Consider the following 25,674-nt stretch of genomic DNA (forward strand, 5'->3'; position numbering starts at 1 on the left):
AGTAAATCTTTACATTCATTGTTAAATTTGATAATCCTTTGGAAGTAAACCTCGGATCCAACCTTCGGAATGGATGATTTCTCAATAACTAATAACCCTGAAATTACTATATCTACGATTTTTTACAATACCATCATAGAAGAAACAAATATCTCAAAATGTATCATAAAAAACATAACATAAATCTCATTTAACCAGATAAGAATATAAATTCTAACAATAAATTCATCAAATTTCCTCCAATGTGAAATTTTTCGTTTGTCTTACGTGACTAATACACTCGTCCGCTTGATTCTCATTAACACTCGTTTCTTACTCGGCTACTCTAGATTGGACTAGATCCAATTCCGAGGTGTCGGAATTTGGAACCTTATCCCTCATTAAAAAAACATCGTTTAGCGACGTCGCCACTAATCAGTGCGTTGCATTGTTTCTTCCCATTCCCCCGGTTTTCTTCCACTGGTAAACTGCTAACTATTTATTTGCATGCTCGCATGATTTGTTACGCAAATTCATCACCCGACGCAAACCACCTCCACCAACAAAAACGAAACGAAACGCCTGGTGCATCGATGCTTGCACGAAACACGCTTCAACTGCCAATCCGCTTCAACGAAACGCCGCAGACTGCACCGCGCACGAGTTCCGATGTGACAACGGATTCTGCATCCCCATGTACCAGCGTTGCGATCGCGTTAACCATTGCAATGACCGCTCGGATGAGCGGGAATGTAACTTTACAAGTATGTTTTCAGCCCACAGGGTGCTCAATCAAATCGCCTACTTTCTGCAAAGTAGTTCCTGCAGTGTTGGTTGAAATCGTCATTGAGCGGAGAAAGATAACTCCAAACGGATTTAATTTTCTTTTCAGTATAGTCAATTATTATTTACATGCTTTAGTTCATTCGTTATCTTCGTTTTTCCTTTTCGTTTTTCGCCATTTTTCACATCCCAGGTCGATGCAGGGAACATGAGTTCCATTGCAATAATGGGAATTGCATCCCGAAGGACGACATGTGCAACGATATTGACGATTGTGGTGATAATTCCGACGAAACCGACTCAGTCTGTGGCGATTATACCTGTATGCCAGACGAGGTAAAACAGTTTTTGCACGAATTTTACACTTCGAGATTTTTATGTTAACCCTTGTTGTTTCATTTTGTTTTTTTTATTTTATATAAATTATTATTATTTTTTGTTTTACGAAATTATCTTCGTCGCATCAGTTCACTTGCTACGACGGGGGCTGCGTGTCCAAAGCGCTCGTGTGTGATGATCGGAAAGATTGCGAAGACGGAACGGATGAAATGGACTGTGGTAAGTATGGGCCAGGGGATGATGCCGTCGAATAGCGACATCGAGTAACAGCCAATTCGATGGGCTAAAAACTGCCCCTTTCAAGTGCAATGCGCATCAAGAAGTCTAAACGCTCCCACCCATCCATGACGTTGTGTGTCACATTTCCTTTCCCCTGTGTCTGTTTGTACACGAATTTTATTGTTTGTGCCCAAATTTGAATGTTCCCTGTCATCTTCGTCGTGCAATATTGTTATGTCATATGTATTGTTTCATGTTGTGCATACATGCTAATTGGCTTATACGTGAACGTTGTGTGCGCTGTAGCTGTCCGCAAGTGTGCTTGTATTCGATGCGTCCTTCCAATCATTGAGTATGAAAACCAGTTTAACCAAACCCAATGTACAAGATTGTTTACAAACCTCTCCATATGTTGCGATACACGACAAAACACGATTAGAGTGTAAAATTTGAAATCCACACATGCCTATTATCTCGGCTACACTGTACTGTGATTTAGTTTATTTGACTTCCGGAGAAATAATGCAATTAAACAAGGCTCAAAATCATTCTACGTAATTCAACAAATCTTTCTCCTGCCAACAATTCTCATCACACCTCGCATTTTCTCGTAGACAACAACCCACCCATCAAATCACTGACTCGCTGTGGCCAAGGTCAGTTTGAATGTAACGACGGCATTTGTATTGCGGATTACAAACACTGCAATGGCATTGTAGACTGCCACGATGAATCCGACGAGACTGGCTGCAATTCGGGTATAGAAGAATGTTTTCCCCACCCTTCACTTTCATTACACTGCAGTAACTTCCTTCGTCCTCTACACCACTAAAGGGTTTTGAGGGATAGTTAATTAATTTGCGTATGCCTCACTATAACGGGTGATTAGTTGATTGGTATGAATAGAGCTCGGTTGTTTTGTATATGGGTTGTTTTCCGGTATCTTAGTGCATCTGTTCAATGGTTAGGTTTAACAATTTAATGCCAAAGGTTACCTACTCTACTTTCAACTTTCTTACGTTACCTTCAACTTTCTCATCAACTGCATGCCAACACAGCAAACAACTTTGCAGCTTTTCGTAAAACTAAGACCATACCATAATCGGATTATATTGAAATGGAAATGCTCATCATCGAACATTTACCTTCAACTGAACTTCAGCTGATGTTTTAATTACTTCTCATTCTTATTATAACTCATTATATATTATAGCATTCATTCTTATTATAAATGCACTAATACAACTCACGTGCAGGTTTGTGCCTTACGGCATCGTTGAGCTTTAATGTAAGCTAATCAAACACCTTCTGGCTTGCTTATGGTTAATTGATTCTACTAAAACAACACACCATTCTGCTCAGTTACAAATTGGAGAACTCCTAAAAACTTCATTTTAATTAAATACAAATACTAATACAAATAATAACTTTTTGCTTTATAAAAAAACACTAAGCAAATACCAAAGTGTAAGCGGCACGGTTGTCGGTAATTGCAAAATAATGCAAAAATTTCCAAACTCATCAATCTATGAGCTTATGAATGTCCTCCAACAACACAATTACAACACATTCTGTATATAATCATAGATCCCTGTAGCTCGAACGAGTTCTCGTGCGATGGCCAATGTTACGAGATGCAGGCCTACTGTAACGGCGTTCCCGATTGTTCGGATGGCAGCGATGAGCGAAACTGTGCCATTTGCTATGGTGATGCGTTCCAGTAAGTGACCTGCTTTTAACTGTAGACAGTGCCGGTTGCCTTTAACCGCAAGAAGCCACCTACAAAATAATGCCTTGCGATATAGGCACGATCGGATCGAGAGGATACCGCTGGCTAGCCTCCATCCTAAGCAAACCGGTGTACATAATTGCTGACCATTCTGTTCTTTTCTCTTCCCAAATCTTTTCTCAATCTCCCTGGTATTCGTTCTACGATTCGCGTCGATCACCATTCACCACGTGTATATATGTGTGTGCCTGTATATATGTGTCTGCATCCCGTATCATTTGTACAATCAATCGTTCACACATGCACGCAATTTAACAGTTGCAAGAACAAGCAATGCATTTTGTCGGTGCACATCTGTGACGGGGAGCCACACTGTAGCGACGGTAGTGACGAGCTTGAGTGTAGTAAGTGTCTATTAAAAGGGGATTACTTTCTGTGTTTTGCATTACGTGTTTTACTAACGGATTTTCAATTGCGTGTAGCGTACTAATATCCAATATCTGTAGCCCACAATATCCCTGGTGTGTCCTGGTAATAAAGTAGGTAAAATGTAGTACAAGCTTTTACTGTTCAAGGATTGCTATCAATGACATTGCTCTAGTTGAATTCTCTCTAACACGACGCACTGAAACGCTAGAATTATTCTCCCATTCTTTTTTGCTACCATTATGACACGCTGTATTCATCTGCTTCCTTCTTGCGCACGTGTATATCTGCAGACAACAATACGAACTGCAAAGTGTTCGAATGGCAGTGTAGAAATGGCTTTTGCATAAACAAGGATTTCCGCTGCGATGGTTCAGTCGATTGCACTGATCGGTCCGATGAGGAGGGCTGTTATGATGAAGGTAAGTCGTGCTTTGCAACTACACTTAATACGTAGCAGAAGCAAACCCCTAACATATAGCCAGCGTTCGGAAACCGTTTACGGGGTTGGATTTGCTCAGCAGCACACCGTGTGTTTACTGAAGTAGCCGTACATTTCATATTGCTTTTATTTATAGTTTATTTTTATCGTCAATAACAGCTCAGTTCAAACCATGCGTTGCTAACCACAAAATCTTTTACTTGTTTTCAATTACGTGCACTCAAAGAAACATTGAAAATATTTATCAATAAATGTCAGAACAAAGACAGTCGATGCAAACAGTTGTTTGTCACCCAGAAAATTAATCCATCTCAAATCGTAAATACTATGCGAACCAAGAATAAAAACAATTGCTTTATCGTTTTTCACAAATCACACCTTTCCCTTAAAAGAACGGCCCAGCGATCCCTGCCGCGAGGATGAATTCTACTGTGATGGACGATGCTTCGAAGAGGATCGCCGATGTGATGGTCGTGCGGATTGTACGGACGGATCGGACGAGCACGATTGTCCGACGTTGCCGTTAGAGGTAATTTCGTGTTCATCTGCTTATTTTAGAACAGTTTTAACAATCCTTCTATAATCCCACTCCTATCACATGCAGCGTTGCGAGGAGCTTCAGTGTCCCGATGGTAGCTGTTTCCGTCATTCGCAGCGTTGCGATGGAGTAAGCGACTGTGCCGACGGCTACGATGAGCAGAATTGTCGTACGTATATTTGGTACTTTTGCGCGCTGTAACCATATGCTAAAAGTTTACTCATCTAAGACTCTAACTATCGTGCAGCACTAAATCTAAATACACCCTGCATACGTGCATACATTAAGTAGTTCGATTAATCAAATCTAAAGTAGTATATTAGCATCGTGGAATCTGTACTCCACTAGTATAGCGGAGCTGCTTTAACCCGTTTTTCTCTCCATCTCTCTATCTGCTATTGTTTTGCGCACCAACCACGAATCTACCCTTTAAACAACCAATAACTTACGCCTCGCAAAACCATCTCGTGTACTCTGTAACGTGTGCACGCCTATTGCCGCCACCACTCTCTTTAATCACGCACAACTGCCTACACCACCACTACCGGCACCAACCAACACCATGCACCAACTAATATGCACCCGTGTGCAGGCACCTGCAATGAGACTGAGTTCACGTGCTTAGATGGACACTCTTGCATTGACATCTCGCTGCGGTGTGACAGTTTCTACGACTGCAAAGACTTCTCGGACGAGCAGAACTGTTTCGGTTAATAAATAGTACCTACTCATTATTCAGCCCTTTGCTCTCTATCTCACTCGCTTCTCTCTGTTTAGCATTTATTGTTATAGTTTTTCCTTCTTTTTTGTATGCATGTGTCTGACGCCATTGTGAATTTTTAAGAATATGTCCAGTTTGCAATAGTATGGAACAAAAGTTTTAGATGCTGAGTCAAAAAAGACTACATTTTTACGGTTCTCATTTTATTTGCTTTATTGATTTTTTGTTATAGCAATGAAACTTATACTTACACACATTTTTTGTAAACATATGTAATTTTTAGCTATTTGTTTTATGAAAAAACCCTACTCTAATAACCGTTTCTAGCATGCGTACTCTAACAAATGAAACCAAATGAGCTGAATTCTCCAGACATGTATTTAAAAAAAAATATTGTCGTGTTTTGTTATTGCATGCGTTTGCTTACTTTCACCAAAATCGTAGAAACACGTGAAAAATCGCGACAATTACGTACTCACGAACACTTTCATTCCAGCTTGCCGATCCAATGAATTCACTTGCGCAGATGGTCAGTGCATTCCCAACTATCTACTGTGCAACGGACGGCCGGACTGTGCCGATGGATCTGACGAGCGCAACTGTACGTCCCACCTAACATTCCTTTGCTAACTGCGACGCTTTTCACAACTGTTTTTGTACTTTAAATCCACAGGTTCTTGTGCAAGAAACGAATTCCGTTGCCGGACTGGCCAGTGCATCGATGAACTTCGTCGCTGCGATCAACGTATCGATTGCGTGGACGGATCAGATGAAAAAGATTGCAGTAAGTATCGTTAACGCGGTAGACGCAGTTGCTTTCTGCTTTACAGGGGAGGAAAAAAGACGTTCAAAATTTGTTGGTGTATGAAAATGTTTCCCTAATTTTGCAATCGGCTGTTAGGATATTTGTATTGTTATTTTTTTGTTTTCATTTAATTTCCTTTCATTTTATTTAATTTTCTATTATCATTTTCTTTTCATACACCGCCACCCTCACTCGCAAAAAAAAAACCCATTTCATCGCCAATCATTTGACGCACATCCTGCTCATTTTGTCCAACATCGACACCGTATTGGCCAATGGGCATTTTCTAGCGCGGATCTGTCGATCCAACGAATGGACATGCCACAGTGGTCAGTGCATCCGACTCGACCAACGTTGCAATCGTCGCTACGATTGTCAGGATCGCAGTGATGAGATGAGTTGTAGTAAGTTGCTTCATTTCTGTCTTGTTTTTTTTCTCCGTTTCCTCGTCATTTTCATCCTTTTACTCACATTTCCTCCGTATCCTTCTAAGAACATTTCGAACGTTTCTGACATTCCCAACGATCGATTTTCCTCGTTTACTCATTTCCTATCACATCGTTTATGATTTCGTTTGTTGTTCTCGGCCTCAAAACACCCACCATTCATTCGTCTTCTCATCTATCGTCTTTGTCCCTCTGAAAACGTCCGTCGATTTTTGGAACTGGACCACCGCCGGAACCTTTACAGCTAGCTGCGGTCCGAACAAATTCCGGTGCGAGAACGGTCCTTGCATTGCAATGGCGTTAAAGTGCAACGGCAGGGTAGACTGTCCGTACGACACTAGCGATGAGCTTGATTGTACCGATGAATTCCAGTGTAAGTGTCGTGGCTTTGTGCCGCGCGTGCCCCGGGTTCGTCCCGTGGTTTTTGATGCTTTTGCTTCCGGGATTAATTTTGCACCGATATCTAACAGCGTGCTTGTTTTAGAGTAATTGACGAATAATACTTTTGAACCATTTTTTTAAATCTACTAAAATAATGTGATGTGACTCTGGTCAATGAATCACTTTCGTGAGCGTGCAGTGGATGTATTTTCTTAAAATTATTCACAAAAATCACTACTGGAAACAATCTCGTCACGCGGAAGAGTTTAATACCATTTACACTAAAGTACACATGCTTCAAAAACATTCTTCGACCATGCCTGTAAGTTTTTTTTAAACAAATTTGGATGCATTTTTACTATTACACTGTAACACATCTGTACATCAAAACCGAAGCTCCGGCTGAGTCAATCAACACAAACTAAAGTGAATCTGCGTCGATTTGGATTGTTACCATTAACCAGCATATAGTTTCAATTGTTTTCTGGGTTACAAAATTCAACTAAAACAACAATAAATTGGAATACGTGTGTGCGTTTGTCTAATCAATATATATCACACTGATGCTTCCTGTTACAAATTTTAATGATTCAATCCCCAACACAGGAACAATTGTTAATTTGATGATACTAATTGCAACGGTTTTGTTTCATTCCGTCTTGTCGATCTACTCCAAACATTAGACGCCCCGCCTCCACCGTTCGATCAACCGAGACTGAACCTTAAAACCTACCCGGATGAGCAAACCATCAAGGAAAGTAAGTAGTTGCAAACGTATTTGATGATGATGAAGGAACCGAAAGCTCTACCGAATCAGAGAGCTGGCGTGATTGTGACACCATGTACAAATGTGCCCCAACAATACCAATACCGCTATTATCTCCCGCTGTTGATACTCTTTCCCTACGCTCCAACAACTATCCTACTGCATTGTCTATTGCCATCCTTCGCTTTACTCTAACGCTATCTTCTTCCCTTTTTTATACGCTTGCTAATCACTTGCTTTGATATGAAAAGAGGAAATTGTGGAGGGTAAGTTTTATGACCGACCGTCAAGGCAAACAAATGCATGCTTTTTTTCTTACTGCATGATCGTTGCATGATATCAGTAGTTAGTGTTTCTTTAAAAAAACACATTTAGCACAACGTAGTTATTGGCAATTGTTAGAAATTGGCCAAGCAAAATACTGATTTTTTTTTGAGGAATTGTTCAAAAATGCCGAATCATTCACAAAAAGCAAAACAAAAAACCCCTATTTTAAAGAGAAATTACTGTACACAGTTGTTCGAAGCCATACTTTCTTAAAACATTCAATGTATAGCAATTTTGTATCGCTAAAACGAAAGAAAATAATATTTCTTTTTTCGTTTTTAGTTTTAAACACATGAACGTAATTCTAGAAACATTGTTTAAAAATCATTATGCATAAATATTTAACAACTTTCACCAATTAATTGAAGCGAGTCTGAATGTCCTTGATTGAGGGTTTTTTTTAACAGTGTTTAAAAGTTATATTGAAAAAATTATGACGAAAACAATTATGATAAAACAACGTGGCCATATTTTGACAAGGAGTTTTATCGAATTAAGTTATTAAGTTATTAAGAACTGTACTATAAACTAAACTTGCAAAACTGCTCTGTTATACTTAGCTAACTAATCAAAATCTTCACACCTTCCCATCAACAAAAACTTATTCGAAAAACCTTTATTTGGCACATTACCACAAAATGTGTCCATCCAATATTATTTTTCACTCATTTTAGCGGGGAACAATCAACAAAAGTGAATCTTTCGCCCCCCATTTGCTAACACGTTCTTCCCCACATTTCAGGCAACGAGGTCGTTTTCCAGTGCCGTGACGAAGGCCCGATGCACGCCAAGGTTAAGTGGGTTCGTGGAAATGGACAACCGCTACCACCCGGCACGAGGGACATGAACGGTCGTCTGGAAATACCGAACATTCGGGTAAGTAGAACCTTTCTCCGTTGCCTATGCTTAATGAATACACCAAAAGACAAAAGCAATATTAACTCTGCATCTTCCCCCCAATTTCGTTTAGATTGATCACAACGGTGAATATATTTGCGAAGCGGTCGGATACCCTAAATCGACTCCTGGAAGCAGCAAAGTGGTGCAACTGACCGTCGAACGATGTAAGTAATGTTGGGAACATTGTTTGAATAGCTTTAAATTAATCATGTGAAGAAAAAAAATACTCCATTTCCCAATTGCGTTCACACTGTTGCCTCACAGCATGGAATATAAAGTACAGTCAAATCCGGTACAGCACGTTAAAGTATGGAACGATACCTCACATAGGGTTTACATTTTACGGGACAGGTAAACAGTCTTGATGATGCAAGCTGTTAGACATTGATTTGAAAATAATTGTCCTCTCCCTTTCATGCACAAAAACACACACACACATGCCACAATTGCGTGTACATGGTGTGTTGGAATGCTGGTTAGTATACTGTTAAAGCAAAAATACTGTTTTCGAAGCAAAGATACAATATGAAAAAAATACGGCTGAAGGGTTTTGTGGCGTTTCCAGTTCCACTAATTAAAAATAATATTTGCTTCCCTTTGCAATATCATGCAGTCCACTACCATCAACGGCCACCGACAGCGTGTGGCGTGAATGAGGCCACCTGTATGAACGGAAACTGCATTCTGAAGTCGCAGATCTGCGACGGCCGACAGGACTGTGCCGACAATTCGGACGAAAACGGGTGCAGCCATAAGGACCAATGTGAACCGAACCAGTTCAAGTGCCGCAACCGCAAGTGCGTACTGAAGACGTGGCTGTGCGATGGTGAGCAGGACTGTGGGGACGGTTCCGATGAGGAGAACTGTGCAACGCTGCCACCAAACGCACCGTGCCGGCACGACGAGTTCCAGTGCCGGGACGGCCAATGCATCCCGAAGTCATTCCAGTGCGATACTCATCCCGACTGTCAGGACAAATCGGACGAAGTTGGCTGCAGTAAGTATAGAAGAGTCCCCTTGGCAAGGAGTACAGCTAACAGGTGTGATAAAAAAACCCAACTTTTTCCATACTCCAGTGGCTCCGGCTGTAATTCAACCACCACCACCATCGCTATCGATCATTGCTGGCGGTGTGCTGAATATCACCTGCCGTGCTACTGGTGTGCCGGTACCGCTGATCGTGTGGCGACTGAACTGGGGACACGTGCCCGAAAAGTGTACCTCGCGCAATGACCAGGGCTTCGGCCGGCTGACCTGCGAGGACATGCAACCCATCGACTCCGGTGCGTACTCGTGCGAGATCATCAACACGATGGGCACACACTTTGTGTCGCCGGACACGATCGTGATCGTAACGGGCAGTGGTCCTGTTTGCCAGCAGGGCACATTCAACAGCCAGGCACGCAACCCGTCCGACTGCATCAACTGTTTCTGCTTCGGTGTTACGACCTCCTGCAACAGTGCCGACCTGTACACGTACGCGGTAAGTAATCGTTTGCGAAGGGATTTGCGCTACACATGGTTGGGGGTTCGTCGCCTAGCTTCAATTTCGTTCCCTCTTTCTTGTGTAGCTGAAACCGCCTGTGTCGTCGCTGACGATCGTCGGCGTCGAAGGACCGTGGAGTGGACGCAGGGAGTTGGTCGTGGGCGAGTTTGAGAATCACAATCTCACCGCCCAGCGTCACGGAGTACAGCTGCGCCTAACGAACCTTGTGCCGGGACGACGGGTGCCGTACTACTCGCTACCGGAGGAGTACAAGGGCAACCAGCTCAAGTCGTACGGTGGATCGATTCGCTACGATGTCGAATATGACGGTACCGGACGTCCCGTAAATGCGCCGGACGTAATTCTTAAGGTACGATATCACCAACGCCTTTGATAATCAAGCAATTCAACATTAGATGTGTTAACTCTACGCTCATCGCTTCAATTTAGGGCAACGGAATGAGTTTGGTGCATTGGCACAGTGGCACATTCTATCCGGACATCAAGAACCACGTTTCCGTCAGCCTGCTGCCGGGCAACTGGGTACGCCCGGACCGATCGCCGGCCACTCGCGAAGACATCATGATGGCACTGGCGAGTATCGAAAGCATCCTGATACGCATGCAGTACGTGGACGGCATCGAGCGTAACATCGAGCTGGTAAACGTTATGATGGATTCGGCTGCCCACGACGACCGTGGACTGGGCTCGGCCTCGCTGGTGGAACAGTGCCGCTGTCCGGCCGGGTACCGCGGGCTGTCCTGCGAGAGCTGCGACTATGGCTACGTGCGCCAAAACAGCGGACCCTGGCTGGGGCGCTGCGTGAAGCGTGAGAGAGAATGCCAGCCAGGCTACTACGGTGACCCGAACCGCGACATTCCCTGCGCACCGTGCCCCTGCCCGGTGGCGGGTGAGAAGTCGCGCGCCCGCTCCTGCTACCTGGACAGCCGGGACAATGTCGTGTGCCAGTGCGACCGTGGCTATACTGGCGAGCGGTGCATGGAGTGTGAGGAGGGGTACGTGGGCAATCCGCTCGGCGAGGGATGCTTCCCGCGCCCGGTAACGAACTGTAACGCGCTCGGCACGGAACGCATCGGCTCGGACAGACGGTGCTACTGCAAGCCAGGCATCGAAGGAACGTACTGCGATCGATGCGCCGCGCAACACTTTTACATGCACGAGAAGGGCTGTGTCGAGTGCTTCTGCATGGGGCTGACGAACGTGTGCAGCAGCACCACCTGGGTTCGCGATACCATCCACGCCTCGTTCGCGGACGGCCGGTCCGGGTTCTCGCTCATTTCCGACTACACCAACCCGTCGATCGTGGCCAACGCGCTGCCCGTGTCGAACCGGGAGATCGTGTACCGCAACTTTGGCGCCAGCGATGACACCTTCTACTGGCGGCTGCCCAACCAGTATGTAACGGGTGTCGCAAAACACACGATCTAGAACGGATGTACTTTAAGCCCAACCTTTCTTTTGCTTCCAGATTCTTGGGCAACAAGCTAACCTCGTTTGGCGGCCATCTGAACTACACGCTGCGCTACACTCCCCACTCTTCGGGCGGTATCTCACGCAACAGTTCTCCGGACGTCGTGCTGCATAGCGTAAGTGTCCCTAGGAAGGCAATATTCCGATGCCATGTGATCCGTTGTTGTTACCTTAAATTCGCATTTCTCGTTCACGCAGGGCAACAAAATTAAGCTGCATCACTATCGCACCAACAGCCCCATTTCTCCGTACGGCTCGAACACCCACTCGGTGTCGATAGTGGAGGACGAGTGGCAAAACTATGAGGATGGCAATGCGGCCACGCGAGAGTACCTGCTGATGGCACTAGCGAACGTTAGTGATATCTTCATCAAGGCAACCTACAACACGGTTTCGAACGAGGCAGCCCTGTCGTACGTGAGTCTGGACATTGCTCGCGACTCACCGTACGCGACTGGCGCCCGGGCCTGGCCGGTTGAGCAGTGCCAGTGTCCGACCGGTCACATTGGGCTGTCGTGCGAGGATTGCGCGCCCGGCTACTACAAGGGCGACCAGGGCATCTATCTGGGCATTTGCGAACCGTGCGCCTGTAACGGCCATTCGGATGAGTGTGACCCGCAGACCGGCGCCTGCATCAACTGCCGCGACAACACGTACGGCAACAACTGCGAGCTGTGCCGCCCACCGTACGTTGGCAATGCGACCGTCGGCTCGCGCTACGACTGCACGCTCAGCCAGCCGGACCAGTCGTTTGACTGTCGCGAGTGCGACGTGCGTGGCTTTACCGGCAACTGTCAGCGGGGCTGCGAGTGCAAGCAACTGGTCGAGGGCCGTCGGTGCGACCAGTGCCGCGAAGGTTCGTTCGGTCTCGGCACGCAGCACGAAACGGGCTGCGTGGAGTGTTTCTGCTCCGGCGTGACGAAATCGTGCGGCAGCTCCAACCTGTACCGCGAGGAGCTGCCCGTCATTGTCGACGCGTTCGACAACACGATCACGCTGACCGATCGGGAGGGTACGCTGCTGGAGAGCAGAAACTTCGCCATCAACCCGAGCATCAACGAGATCAGCTACACGTTCCGCGATCGGGAAACGTACTACTGGAGCCTGCCGAACCTGGTGCTGGGCAATCAGGTCCTCTCGTACGGTGCGAATCTCACCGTCACGCAGTACGTCGAGGGTGGCCGTCCGCTGGCTGATCAGGACATCATCCTGATCGGCAGTGGTATGAAGCTGGCCTGGTCTCGCGAGTACTACGACGATGGTGTAAGTAATCGTGAGTCGTGAGCGGAGCTCAAATTGCTTCATGATGTTGGATATTTCTTCCAGACCTACGCCGTACCGCTGGTTGAGCACAATTGGATCGTTATCAACCGCCGAAACTCGTACCCAGCTTCTCGAGGTGATATGCTGACCGTACTGTCGAACTTGGAGCACATTCTGATCCGTGCCACCACCAAGGAATCCACCTCGGTGTCTAGACTGAGTGACATTACCCTCGGCACGGCTATACCAACGCGCACGCCCTATCCGGCGGTGGAAGTAGAAATGTGCCGCTGTCCTCCGGGATATCGTGGCACTAGCTGCGAGGTAAGAGCTAAAGGATTGACGAAGGAACTCCGAACTGAGGTGATATTGGCTAAACTTTTTGCCCTTTTTCTACTCGCACTCTTGCAGCAATGTGAGGATCTGCACTATCGAGACATTTACGATCGATCGGCCGGTTTACTCGGTGCCTGCAAGCCCTGCCCGTGCAATTACGAGAATGCCGACTCCTGCCAGATGGACAACCGCGGTGTCGTTGTGTGCAACTGCAGAGAAGGGTACAGCGGTGACAATTGTGACAACCGTAAGTATTTTGGTTTTTCATGTCGATCCCCCCCTCGCTCAACGGATGATCGCATGCAATGAAGCTGGCATTCGCCTTACGATGTTTTATTCTTCACATTACGCCTCACCTTGGGATATTGTTCACTTTTATTTCTATTTCTTTAATCACATAATGCACTCTGGGTAACGCTGCGTTTTGCAGACAATCGTCTCAAAATGTCTTACATTTCCAAAACAAAAATCACTAAAAATTTACACGCACACACACACACACACTAAACGGGTTGCTTCCATGATGGTAAGATAATTTCCATGGGTTTCACATAATCTCTCATCTTAATTTTCTTATTTACAACTCATCCATCCTAACATACAAAAATACACGCACACATACATGCATCTACTCTGCATCTGTAACAAAACCACAAAACATCGCTAACGCACGGGATATGATGATCCATCGCATGCATCATGATCTAGGGTTACCTAAACGTCCGAGACCGGCTAACAATAGGGCGCCTACCAAAGTTGACTGCACAAAAAATGCCTTCGTGTTCACGTCAAAGAACGGTATCTTCAATCAATACCAAAAATGTGATACAGAGGGAGTGGAGATTGGCGTAATGTACAAGAGCAAGCGATCGAACGAAGGTTTTTGGTGTTTTTTTGTTTACCAATCTCTTTTTGTCTGTAATTTTTTTGTATGCGCTTGTTGGGCTAACCATACTGCTACACTAAACGCCTCCGATCGCGACCAGTAACACATTCAATTAACCAACCAAGTAGTCCAATATTAGACACATTTTCGTCCGTAACAACAGTATAGTGTCAAAGGTGTCAAACTAACAATGATCCGCTTTCAACACCTCGTTAGCTACTCGAGTATCTAACCAATGCATTAGTAGGCACACATTGTTAATCATGTCACCAACAAAGAATTCTTACCCCAAAACACCCGCCGTTTGGAGTTCAAAATTTAATGCTTCGATTTGCTACGTCTTTCCTCTGTAAAGAACTCGACACTCGTCCAACTGTACCTCCACGAAACCCGGTAATCGAAGTGGTCATCAACGTACCGTCGATTAAGATCGTCGAAATTGGCGAAGACTTCCGTGCCGACTGTACAGCGCATCACGTCGTATCGCAGGTAAGATGCCCCTTAAGTTTGTCTGATACTGGTGCGAATCGGAAACTAAGCCAGATCATCCCCTCCCACAGAGCCCGATCGATGTACAATGGACGCGCAAGAATGGACGCCTGCCGGACAGTGCCTATACGGACGGTGGTACGCTAGTGATTACGAACATCCAAATTAAGGACGGTGGTTTGTACGTGTGTAAGGCGAGCAGTGGTACCGAAGTCGTCTACAAGCAGGTCACCATCAACGTCAGCAGTAAGTGATCACTTTCCCAGCAAGATGGATTCCCTATGACATTTCTGTTACCCTCTGTGCTATGTCTATTCTTCCCCAAGAACAAGGATCCGCCAAGCCGACAGTGCTGCTGTCGCAGCCATTCATCGACCAGGACGAGCATCTCTCGGCCGAAGTGCTCTGCACTGCCACCGGCTATCCCACACCCACCATTACCTGGGAACGAGTCGATCAGCCCCTACCATACCACGCAGTCACCGAACGTGGACTGTTGCGTTTCAGCGCGCTGCGACAGCAGGATGCTGGCACGTACCGTTGCGTTGCCCGTAACGACGTCGGTGAGTCCGATACCCTGCTGACCGTGTACGTACGGCCAGCGGTTGGCCCAACCCTGCCGCCATCCTATCCCACGGAGATGGAGCGTGTAGAGATCTCGCCGAGCAGCTTCGACGGACAGCCGGGTGAGGTGATCCGGCTCATCTGTCGCTGCTCGCCGACGGCCCAGGTTGTCTGGAGCAAGCTGGGAGAGCGCCAGCTGCCCAGCAACGCGGACGTGCGCAACGAAATGCTCATCATCGAGCACGCATCGCAGGAGAACACCGGTCGGTATAGCTGTACCGCGTACTTCCCGAACGGACGCACCAAGACCTCCACGGTGGATGTAGTCATTGCCGATAACAATGTGCTACCACCGTCGAACAAGTAAGGCAAAGCGTCGCACGATGAGCTTACGAGCTTAGAACGATGACAACCGTTGGCTCAACCGTCTTTCCATTGCAGGGTGGCGCCACGAGTGAATCCACTGAACAAAAACTACGTCGTACTGCAAGGGGCCGACTTTTCGCTTTCGTGTGAAGCCACCGGCACACCGTACCCAACGGTCAAGTGGACGCTTAGCGGCAAGACGTTTGAAAGCAACGTCCAACAGAGCGGCAACGTGCTGCGCATCTTCAACGCCCAGCCAAGCAACGGTGGCGTGTACATCTGTGTCGCCAGCAACGAGGAGGGCATGGATCGTGCCTACACCGTTGTAGAAATTGATCGTAAGTATACGGGGGAAAAAGGGTTTTTTTTATTAGATACGGTGGTAAGACAAGACCTTAACAATAACGCGTTCCAAACCTCTATTTCGTGTTGCAAGCTCTCGAAGCGATAACTGGTAACATTTGCAATAATCTCCCATCACTAAAGCAAACTCGCCCCTCATTCACCAAATGCTTCATCGTAAATGATCACTTCTTTTCGCAGGTCGGGAAAAGCCTGTCCTCGAGATCTACCCGAGCGAACCGCAAACGATTAAGGTGGGCGAATCGGTGCGTCTGAGCTGCCGGGCTTCGGCCGGCGTCCCGTACCCATCGATCACCTGGGTGCGCAAGGATCGTATGCCGCTGTCATCTCGCTTCACCAACGATGCGGAAGGAGTTATCACGTAAGCATCTGATCCGAACCGACTCTCTCACTGTACAAACATCAAACCCCTGTACTCCACCACCCCAACAGGCTGCGCGATGCCTCGCTGGAAGATGCGGGCGAGTACGAGTGCCGGGCGGATAATGCAGCCGGCTCGGCCATACTGTCCACCACGATCGAGGTGCTGCAACCTCCGATCATTCGGCTGCAACCGAGCGAGAGCCACAAGATCACGGAGAACGACGAATTCACCATCCACTGCTCGGCGACCGGCAAACCGGCCCCGATGGTAACGCTGCTACCACCGCCGGGTGCCTCACGGTCGCACCTGCGCCAGCAGACCGAGGGACTGCGCGAGGTAACGCTGTACCTGCACCAGGCCGAGCTGAACGATGCCGGCACGTACGAGTGTACCGCCAAGAATGCGGCCGGCGAAGATTCCCAGTACCTGTCGCTGCAGGTGGACCCGAAACGGGGTGACGTTGGACCGCACGACGACGACGACAGGCCACCGTCGTACTATCCGCCGCGTCTGCCACCGACACGGCCGCCGGGCCCTTCCTCGCAACCGATCGCCTACACCTACAAGGCCATTCTCGGCGAGCAGGCGCACCTGATGTGCAACGAGGAGTTCCGCAGCACCCGCACCGAATGGCGCCGCAGCGACGGACGCCCCCTGCCGTACGGGTCGATCGTGCGCGGCGGCAATCTGACGATCGAGAGCACCGGCCACGATGCGGCCGGCATGTACGATTGCGTCACCTTCCCGTCCCCGTCGCAGCCGGTCACGATAGTGCGCATCATGGTGGAGGTCATCTCGCTGCCCAAGATTAGCTTCAGCCCGCAGATGCCGATGACGGTGCGACCGGGCGACGCGGTGGACATCCTGTGCAACGTCACGAGCGACGTAGCGTACGAGGTGAAATGGCACCGCAAGGATAACCTGCCGCTGCCGCCGACGGTGCAGGCGTACGGTAACTATCTGCGGTTCAGCAGCATCGCGCCGGAGGATGCCGGTCGCTACTACTGCCACGTCCGGAACCAGTTCGGCGAGACGGAGAAGGCCGCCGAGGTGGTCGTTAACAGTAAGCATGCTTTCGTTACTTCTAGTCCTCGCTAGTGTTGAGGACAGAGTCCCTCAAACATCATCGCATGATGTTCGTAAGCTAATCTTTCAACTGTCTCAACTGTTTTTCTCCAATGTGCAACTAGAAAATGAGCTCATGCCGGAACCTCCAATAGTGGGTAAGCGGTACCACCAGGCGTCTCTAGGTGCGGCGATACGCTTGGACTGTAAGCTGCCGGCTGGTGCACCGTACGTCAACGTGCGGGTAAGTTCAATAAATAACCAAACAAAATAAAAACAAATAATCTACCGCGCCATGGACGCTAGTGACCGTCTGTAACATATATTTGCTGATATTGGATTGGTTTCTCAATGTCTTGTACCTCGTCGCAGTACAACTGGAATCGCCTGGAACGCACCCTCCCGCCAACGGCTAGGATTGTCGCCAACGGTAGAGAGTTGCACCTGTTCAATCTCGAGCCGGAAGATGCTGGTACATACCAGTGCGGCATGTCCTATCCGGACGGCACGGTCGTGTACGATTCTATAGTGCTAACGGTCGGTAAGTATAAGTAGGCATCGCGCATTGTTTTGCGCAAAAGGAACCGGTAGTGTAGCGCACAACCAAACAAAGCAAATCCTTCGACGCAAAACCCCAGATTGACAAGCGGTGGTGGTGGTGGGAGCTTTAAGCGAATCAAAAAACACCCAGAAACAGTACACCGCGTTCCAACGAGCAGGCAGCGCACCCCAAGGCAATTGGGGAAAGCAAGAAAACAGGCAGAAGGCGAAACCAAATCGAACAGTGTTAACGCATCGTCTTTGGGAGAGATCGCTTAAGGATCATGGGTTAGAAACTATCGTTTCCAATGCTGCTTCGATGTCTAGATAATCTTTCAAAATTTTAGCTACGCTTCGTTAGGTTGGAGTTGTTTCCCCACATTCAAACAAAAAGCCCTGTAGAAGTAGTTGTAAAAGATTCAAGCGCTATAGCGTAGTTTAAATTTTGGGAACAGCCAATAATAGCCTTCCTAGTACTTGGCATCTTGGAACGTATGGAACGTAAGCACAGGACACCGGTCTGAGGTTAGATTTTATATTAATAGATATTTTTATCGAGCATGCTGTTGTATCATTTCAACGTTTCCAAGCAGAAGATATTAATACTGGACAGGCAACATTTAATAGGTATTTCGAACGATCGGGCGGTTTGCGAATCGTACTTTCATGAGCGTTCAGCTACATTTCTTTTGCCCACCCAGTGAATGTACATATGACAGTGACAGGGGGCATGCGGTTTAGTGAACGAAGGGATTCGTTCATATGATTCACTGCTCGAAGGGACACGGTACAGGTTTTGTAATGCTTGGCCTTAAATGCCTTTAAACCCAACACGCATATGCTATGCGCTAAGGTAACAGGATACAACAGCCTTTACTCCAATAAGTTACCACATATATATATATATATATATATATATATATACAACAAGAATGATAACATTACGACACGAAGACGACATTCGTTTATACAGCGCAAGTAACTCTCTAACTGCCATTCATAGTGAGGCAATACGACGTTATTAAGGGAGTGGGAATAAATAGTAGCGTCTCTTTACTATGGTGATTGATATTTCGTTTGCAAGAACAACCAAATACTGCCACCCTGCCGTGGTTAAAAGTACAGCACATAAAAGATAAAACAAAACAGGCAAATCACACATCGCGCTTTGTGGCGTCAAAACTTTTACACATTTAGTACAGCACAAACAAACAAACAAACACACCCGCCCTCCTGGTAGAAAATCATAGTGAATCGTACGCAAACATAGTACACGTTGTCTTCACCTTCGGCTCACGTGGGTCGGAGATTAGTATGCCCTTTCGTAGTAGCTGTAAGAGGTGATTAACAGTGCAGCATCGTGCAGCATCCGCATGTTTCCCATCGTGCTAGCAACACACTAGAAGAATTTTACTTCAGCATGAGGATGCTCTTCCTCTTCTTCCACGGCTGCCAGGCCTTAGAAAGGTTCGGCAGTTCCGCAGTGCGCTAGGCAGCGATCTTTTGCGTGCAGAATGCGGCAAAACATTGTTGCGCAGCGCACTGGATACTAGTAGGATCGATTTATGTCCCCTCCCCACCCGTACATACTGCAACATGTTACTAGCAAACGATCACTGCAACCCGCCCTCCTCCCTCTTACCCTGTTCATGCACACCAACACACGCCAAAACACACATATACACACAAGCACACCGTATACTTATGTATGTACTTGTTTAAAACATTGCGCATAGAATCATAGTGTTATGAATGACTAACCGCCTACAAATGTTGAGCTGTTGTTTGTACCCCACACACACACACAACCTCCCCCCCAGCTATACTTAGATGGTAGTAAATGCAGTAAAGGGAACCGGCAAGGCGTAGGCAAAGCCTTGGAACGTACACAATAAGGATAACAAGCAGAACACAACCGGAAATGGGACAATAAAATAACAGACCAATATTACTAATGAAAAATCATCACCGATCTCGCCCAGTCTCTCTCTCTCTCTCTCTCTCTCTCTCTCTTTCTTTCTTTCTATCAATCCCTGTCTGTTTCTCTCTCTCTCTCTCTCTCTTACTTACTTTTTCTATCAATTTCTCTCTTCACTGTTTTCCCTGTTTCACCTCATTGCTTTCAAAACATCCAACGATCACCGCCATCCACTGTGAGTGATCTATTTCTTGAACATGAAATGGCACAACGTCTTCCAGAGCTTGGCAAAGAAATGAATCACTTCGGTCGGTGTTACGTTGATGCAAAATTTAGGGTACCAGCACTAGAGATGTCCTGCGAACGATCGAACGATTTCAGTCATTTGTAGTGTTTGTTCCTCCTCCTCCCAGTCAATCGGTAGTTGCTTATTCATCTCTGTGCACCAACAAACGACAGATTTTCACCAACACCTGCCGATAACATTACAGAACCCCTCGCCATGGCACTCCCTTGTTATGTTATTGTTTTCACAACCTGGGGTTGTTTGCCCCTGTCGGTAGTGTCCCTTAGATGTGAGATGAGTTTGTTATGTGTGCACTTGTATGAGGGTAACCTTATGTGTGTAGCTTTGAGTGTGTGTGTTTTGCTACTAGAGCGTGGCAATCATCATCATCATTATCAGCATCACATATACGCTTGCTGCGCCCAGTGCTGCGAGTGCTGCTGCGTGACACATGCACGGCATGCGGGGTATCCCGTCCATTTGCAATCTTAGAAAAACACACACACACACGTTCATGGTGACACACACACCCACCCATGAGCACTAGCAGCACGACGCACCGCCAACAACTCACCTTCACTTGTGTCACCGCACCAACGCCTGTCATACAAGACATCTTCACCACTACTTCCACTTAGCGCCGCACTTAGTCGAATACTGCCACCGGCCCAATTACGTTTCGGATGATCCTGATTCGGCTACCAGCACCGTATGTACGATTGTATGCCAAAACCAAAAATTGAAGCTGATCAAAATTCAATTTCGCTCCGATGCAGTATTTGGTGAATGCAACACAACACTTTCACCCGCCACATCTTTTTGGCTTGCAAAAAAAAAGTTTAAAAAACCTTTGAAATTTCCAAACGATTGATCCGTTACGGTGCGTAATCATTTCCGTTCGGTTCCTTCCACGATTGCTCACAAACAATCATCGCGTGGGCAATAGGTAGAGATAGATTGAATGCTACCACCGGTTCGCCGACACCTGCGCCGGAACTGTGCGCGCCGAGCACGTGCGGCGATGGCGTCCTGTGGCTTTGCCGCGCCAGTCCGTCCCGGTGCAATGGCACCTTCTTCATGTGCTGCGTACAGTACGATCGGGCGCGGCGCGTCGGTGACCAAGAGCGGACGATGGTGCCCCGGTTGGGACGGGCCGATGATACCAGACCCACGGTCAAGGATGCTGCGACGGTGGCGGATGTCCGGCGTCCGCCGCCGCACCGTCTTCTACCACCAACGCACCATCATTTCGGTTTGTTATTATGAATATGACTTTTCATTTTTTTCCCCGCCCTTTTCTTTCCCTCTGTCTATCTGTCCGTCTGTCTATCTGTCTGTCTGTCTGTCTGTCTGTCTTTGTGTCCCTTTAGTTTACCTGTGCCAAACCGCCCCCCACTAGTGCCTATTACTTATCCGTATTTATCCGTGCAATTTGTAGTAGCGCACCCAAACTAGCAGTGGTAGTTGACGTCGTAGTTAGTCCCGCGTCCACCATGCTGTGTCAGTGTCACTACCGAATCTCGCCATCAACATGCGAAGCCTACAAGCGCGACCGTACTTTGCCAGCTACTCCGCAAACTGTGTCGCGTCAGTCGTGCGCCGTCCGTCCAGGCGTGTCAAAATTCCAAATTCCACCTCGGATCCTTACTTGGCCCTACGTGCCGAGAGCACGTAGTGTGTGTGTGTGTCTGTGAGTGCCCGATCGTGCTCGCTGCTAATCGTAATCGGAATACCATATCTCGGAGACATTTGCGAGCAGTTTCGGTGGAGTATCTACGCCATTTCTTCATCCAACTTTCGCTGTGTGTGTAGCTTTCATTGTGTTTCCCCTTGTATGTTGTGTGCGAGTTTGTGATTAGCAGTGTAGATCTTGTTTCGTTTTTGTTTCGCTTGCCTTAATCGTTCACACGTTCCGTTCAATGTGGTCCTCTTAAAGCTGGAACTCCCGAAGAGAAGAGTTCCTGTGTCCTGTAGTATATTTCACGCGCTGCAAACGGATGTGTGTACTAACTCGTTGTCTATTCACACGTAGATTTACATATTGTTGCTCTACGTTCAAATTATTCCCATATGAGCGATTTTGTATCGTATTGTACTTTTTTGCAACTGTGTTTAAAGTCCTCAACTTCTAAGAATTGTGAAGAGTCTTTTTGAAGAGATTGGAATGTCTGTAAGTAAATACGCCATTCCTAGCATATCAACCAAAACAAATGCGTCCGTTTTAAGTAGTATTGTTCCATCGTAATGAGCGCAGCGGAGCTTTATGAGCGCATGGTAGCTCCACACAGAGCGGACAACGTTGTGTGAAATCCTTTCGAATATATAGAATAGTAATTGAAAACAAAAATGAAACAGTTATGAATTACCTCTCAAAATGCTGATTCGCCTATTAAGCTCTGCATTAAATTGTCGTTCATTTCGCTCAGTGTGGAGCAACCAGGTTTTTGCTGCAGAGCGCACTCACTCAGCTCCGTTTCGGAGCGAGTTTGACGAGGTAGCTCTTTCGTTCGCGACCCCAAAACTAGCTGTAGAGCGCAATATTGCCCTATTGTGTATAATCCGTTTGTTTCAAGCCCAACCAAATTCCAATGCACCACAAATTCGATGATATCTGACGGTATGTAAAACAGTTTAATTTGTCCCTTCCGTTTGCTTTTCATGTGTGTGAGTGTGCATACGCGTCTGTGCGTTTTTACGCTTTTTTCCAGCAGCTGTGAGAACATGCTGTTTGGCGGAAAGGAAACATCTTTCCTGATACTCCTTTCTATTAGCTGCTGTGCTTTTCTTCTTCTGTCTTCTGTTTTTTTCTGTGCTTTTGTGTGTGTTTGTGTTTGTGTGCCACAGTTAATAGACGTTTTTGTTTGTCGCCATTGTTTTACTTTCTGAAAATAATTCCGTTTGTGACACTGTCCTACTGTAGCGTCTAGCTTTCTTTCCGTTTGTCAATCACTTTTACAACAACGCTTTATCTGCTCCTTGTGTGTGTGTCAAACGCGTTCTGCACTGTGTTAGTAGCAAATGCCAATCTGTCAACATTTAGCATCACAATACTACGAAAAATCCTGGTTTCTTCTCTGGTTGAGATGTAAAAAAAACAGAACTGAAACAAAGACGAATCTCCTTGACTGTGCTAGCTTTATTGTTAACCGTGACGTTTCTAACCCATGCCTTAGCTAACCCATCATCTATGCCAACTCGTGTCCGTGCGTGCTAATAATCCATATGAACCATATATACTAACTGTACGGTTGTGGGTTACTAACTAACGATTCATGTCTAACGATGGGAACGGTGTGCTAATCAATTAGTCGGGAAGGTGGATATGTATATCTAGTCTAATATCAAGCTGGTAGAGAAATAACAGGTGATAGAAAATAAAAAAAGAACTCATAGAAATGCGTAAGCAGAAATAAATGAAGCAAAAAAAGATTAAAAACACAGAACCTGTGTGCCACAAACGCCAGTAGTAGTGAATGTTATAAAACCACTATGTATCGAACAGCCTTAGTAACCGATTTGCAGCACAACATGCCGGAGGACAGGGTGCCACGATTGCGTACCCAAGGCTTCGTGGCACTCCTCTCCCTGGCGGAACAACAATGCACTAACTAATTCGTGTGCTGTTCTCCTTATTTTCAATACCTCAATACTCCGGTACAGCTCCAGAGTCGCTGCCCGTGCTGCAGCTCGAACCCTCCCGCTCGATGGTACGACCGGGCGAGTCGCTCGTAGTGGATTGCAGCTCGTCGGCCGGCACTGGTGTACCGATCAAGTGGGAGAAATCCGACGGAACACCGCTACCGTACAACATTCACGTAAGCATTGAGCATTGAGATTTGTTAAGGGCAAGGGATGATGCAGATGGGTACTTTTTCTTCTTATATTCCCACACAACAGCAAGAAGGAAACCGACTGTACATTCAAAATGCGCGCGAAGATGACTCCGGCACGTACACGTGCGTGTGCTTCACCGAGGACGGTTTGCGCTACGTTTCCGACTTCCAGCTGGAGGTGGAGGAGAACACGATCTCGGATGTGCTGCCCCGCAGTACGTCCCGGATGGAGTTTGCCGAGCGTGGCACTACGGTGAAGCTGCAGTGCAACACGGACCTGTATCCGACCACCTACCAGTGGTCACGCATCGATGGCGAGCTGCCCAACGATAGGGATACGCATGGTGTAAGTGTTCTAAAGCACCGGAACGCATCTGGTATCGCTCTAACCGGGGACCATCTCTATTCGCAGTCCATTCTAACGCTCACGAACGTGCAAGCCTCGGACGCCGGCAAGTACGTCTGCTCGGCCAAGCACGGCGGCCAGTCGGCGAACGTCGTCATCACGCTGGTGGTCAACAACGTGATCCCGTTCTTCCCGCAGTCGCCCCGCAGCTACATGGAGTTCAAGTCGTTCGATAACGTGTACTCCAAGTTCTACTTCGAGGTTTCCTTCAAGCCGGAAAAGATGAACGGGCTCATACTGTACGCGTCGCAGCGCCGCCCGAACCAGGACTACATCTCGCTGTCGCTCCGCAACGGCTACCCGCAGTTCCGCTTCAACTTCGACGGCCAGCAGGTGGTGCTGCAGCCGGAGAAACCGGTGCACATGGGCCAATGGCACACGGTGAAGGTGAATCGCGTGCGCAACAACGGTTTCCTGCTGGTGGACGACCAAACGCCGGTCAACTTCCCGGACAGGCTGAAGTTCTACGGCCTTAACCTGGACGATCATCTGTTCGTGGGCGGCGTGCCACAGTTCGACCAGGTGCCGGCGTCCGCCGTTGAGTACAAGGAAGGCTTCGTCGGCTGCATCAGCCGGCTGAAGCTGAACGACCGGGAGGTACAGCTGTACGAGGACGCACTGGAAACGGTCGGCATCACGACCTGCGAGCCGTGCGCCGACGATCCGTGCAAAAACTTCGGCACGTGTCTGGAGGCGCAGACGGCCCAAGGGTACAGCTGCATGTGCCGCGATGGGTACACGGGCACGAACTGCCAGCACGAGGGCGACGGCTGCAGCGACGATACGTGCGGCGTAGGCCGCTGCGAGGAGACGGACACGGGACCGGAATGCTACTGTCCGGTGCACAAGACGGGCGACCGTTGTCAGTACACCGAACACTACACGGACGCAACGCTTGCCTTTAAGGACGGCAGCTATGCAGCATACGAGTGAGTGTCATCCAAAGTTGGCTTCTTGGGACCTTCACACTGAATTTCGAACGCTTTCGGGGTATGTTTTGTTTCAGCAAATTCCAATCGAAACGAAGCATCCGCTTCCGCTTCAAGCCCGACTCGCTGGAGAATGGCATAATGTTCTATGCGGCGGAGCACGAGCAAGGATATGGCGATTTCATGGCCGTGCTGCTCAACAATGGTTTCGTTGAAATACGCTACAGTGTAGCCGGAAGTACGTTGCGATTATGAGCGATGCACTGAGTGACAGCATTTAATCATGGC

General features: G+C 47.4%; 1 protein-coding gene across 24 annotated transcripts in view; it reads left to right on the plus strand.

Annotated features, from left to right (window-relative positions):
- The window catches only part of LOC120893998 (basement membrane-specific heparan sulfate proteoglycan core protein), a 96,471-nt gene that overhangs the window by 66,896 nt on the left and 3,901 nt on the right, over positions 1-25,674 (plus strand). For 9 of the 24 annotated variants that reach the window (XM_040296287.1, XM_040296303.1, XM_040296308.1 and 6 more), the window contains 39 exons: positions 627-743; positions 956-1,098; positions 1,230-1,320; positions 1,935-2,078; positions 2,908-3,040; positions 3,368-3,453; positions 3,769-3,897; positions 4,310-4,446; positions 4,522-4,624; positions 5,673-5,777; positions 5,850-5,960; positions 6,272-6,385; positions 6,672-6,800; positions 7,492-7,566; positions 7,826-7,840; positions 8,644-8,777; positions 8,872-8,965; positions 9,415-9,798; positions 9,878-10,284; positions 10,373-10,657; positions 10,738-11,702; positions 11,777-11,894; positions 11,977-13,041; positions 13,105-13,365; positions 13,453-13,624; positions 14,086-14,256; positions 14,619-14,752; positions 14,824-14,998; positions 15,079-15,679; positions 15,758-16,020; positions 16,226-16,406; positions 16,478-17,472; positions 17,600-17,718; positions 17,847-18,015; positions 21,165-21,470; positions 23,879-24,033; positions 24,116-24,397; positions 24,464-25,386; positions 25,464-25,624. In XM_040296287.1, the coding sequence (XP_040152221.1) occupies positions 627-743; positions 956-1,098; positions 1,230-1,320; positions 1,935-2,078; positions 2,908-3,040; positions 3,368-3,453; positions 3,769-3,897; positions 4,310-4,446; positions 4,522-4,624; positions 5,673-5,777; positions 5,850-5,960; positions 6,272-6,385; positions 6,672-6,800; positions 7,492-7,566; positions 7,826-7,840; positions 8,644-8,777; positions 8,872-8,965; positions 9,415-9,798; positions 9,878-10,284; positions 10,373-10,657; positions 10,738-11,702; positions 11,777-11,894; positions 11,977-13,041; positions 13,105-13,365; positions 13,453-13,624; positions 14,086-14,256; positions 14,619-14,752; positions 14,824-14,998; positions 15,079-15,679; positions 15,758-16,020; positions 16,226-16,406; positions 16,478-17,472; positions 17,600-17,718; positions 17,847-18,015; positions 21,165-21,470; positions 23,879-24,033; positions 24,116-24,397; positions 24,464-25,386; positions 25,464-25,624 (10,152 nt within the window). The remainder of the gene's footprint in view (positions 1-626; positions 744-955; positions 1,099-1,229; positions 1,321-1,934; positions 2,079-2,907; positions 3,041-3,367; positions 3,454-3,768; positions 3,898-4,309; positions 4,447-4,521; positions 4,625-5,672; positions 5,778-5,849; positions 5,961-6,271; positions 6,386-6,671; positions 6,801-7,491; positions 7,567-7,825; positions 7,841-8,643; positions 8,778-8,871; positions 8,966-9,414; positions 9,799-9,877; positions 10,285-10,372; positions 10,658-10,737; positions 11,703-11,776; positions 11,895-11,976; positions 13,042-13,104; positions 13,366-13,452; positions 13,625-14,085; positions 14,257-14,618; positions 14,753-14,823; positions 14,999-15,078; positions 15,680-15,757; positions 16,021-16,225; positions 16,407-16,477; positions 17,473-17,599; positions 17,719-17,846; positions 18,016-21,164; positions 21,471-23,878; positions 24,034-24,115; positions 24,398-24,463; positions 25,387-25,463; positions 25,625-25,674) is intronic. The other 15 variants (XM_040296300.1, XM_040296295.1, XM_040296289.1 and 12 more) reach the window with 15 other exon arrangements.

The sequence above is a fragment of the Anopheles arabiensis genome, chromosome 2, assembly GCF_016920715.1.
Source record: "Anopheles arabiensis isolate DONGOLA chromosome 2, AaraD3, whole genome shotgun sequence".
In the NCBI taxonomy this organism is placed as follows: Eukaryota; Metazoa; Arthropoda; class Insecta; order Diptera; family Culicidae; genus Anopheles; species Anopheles arabiensis.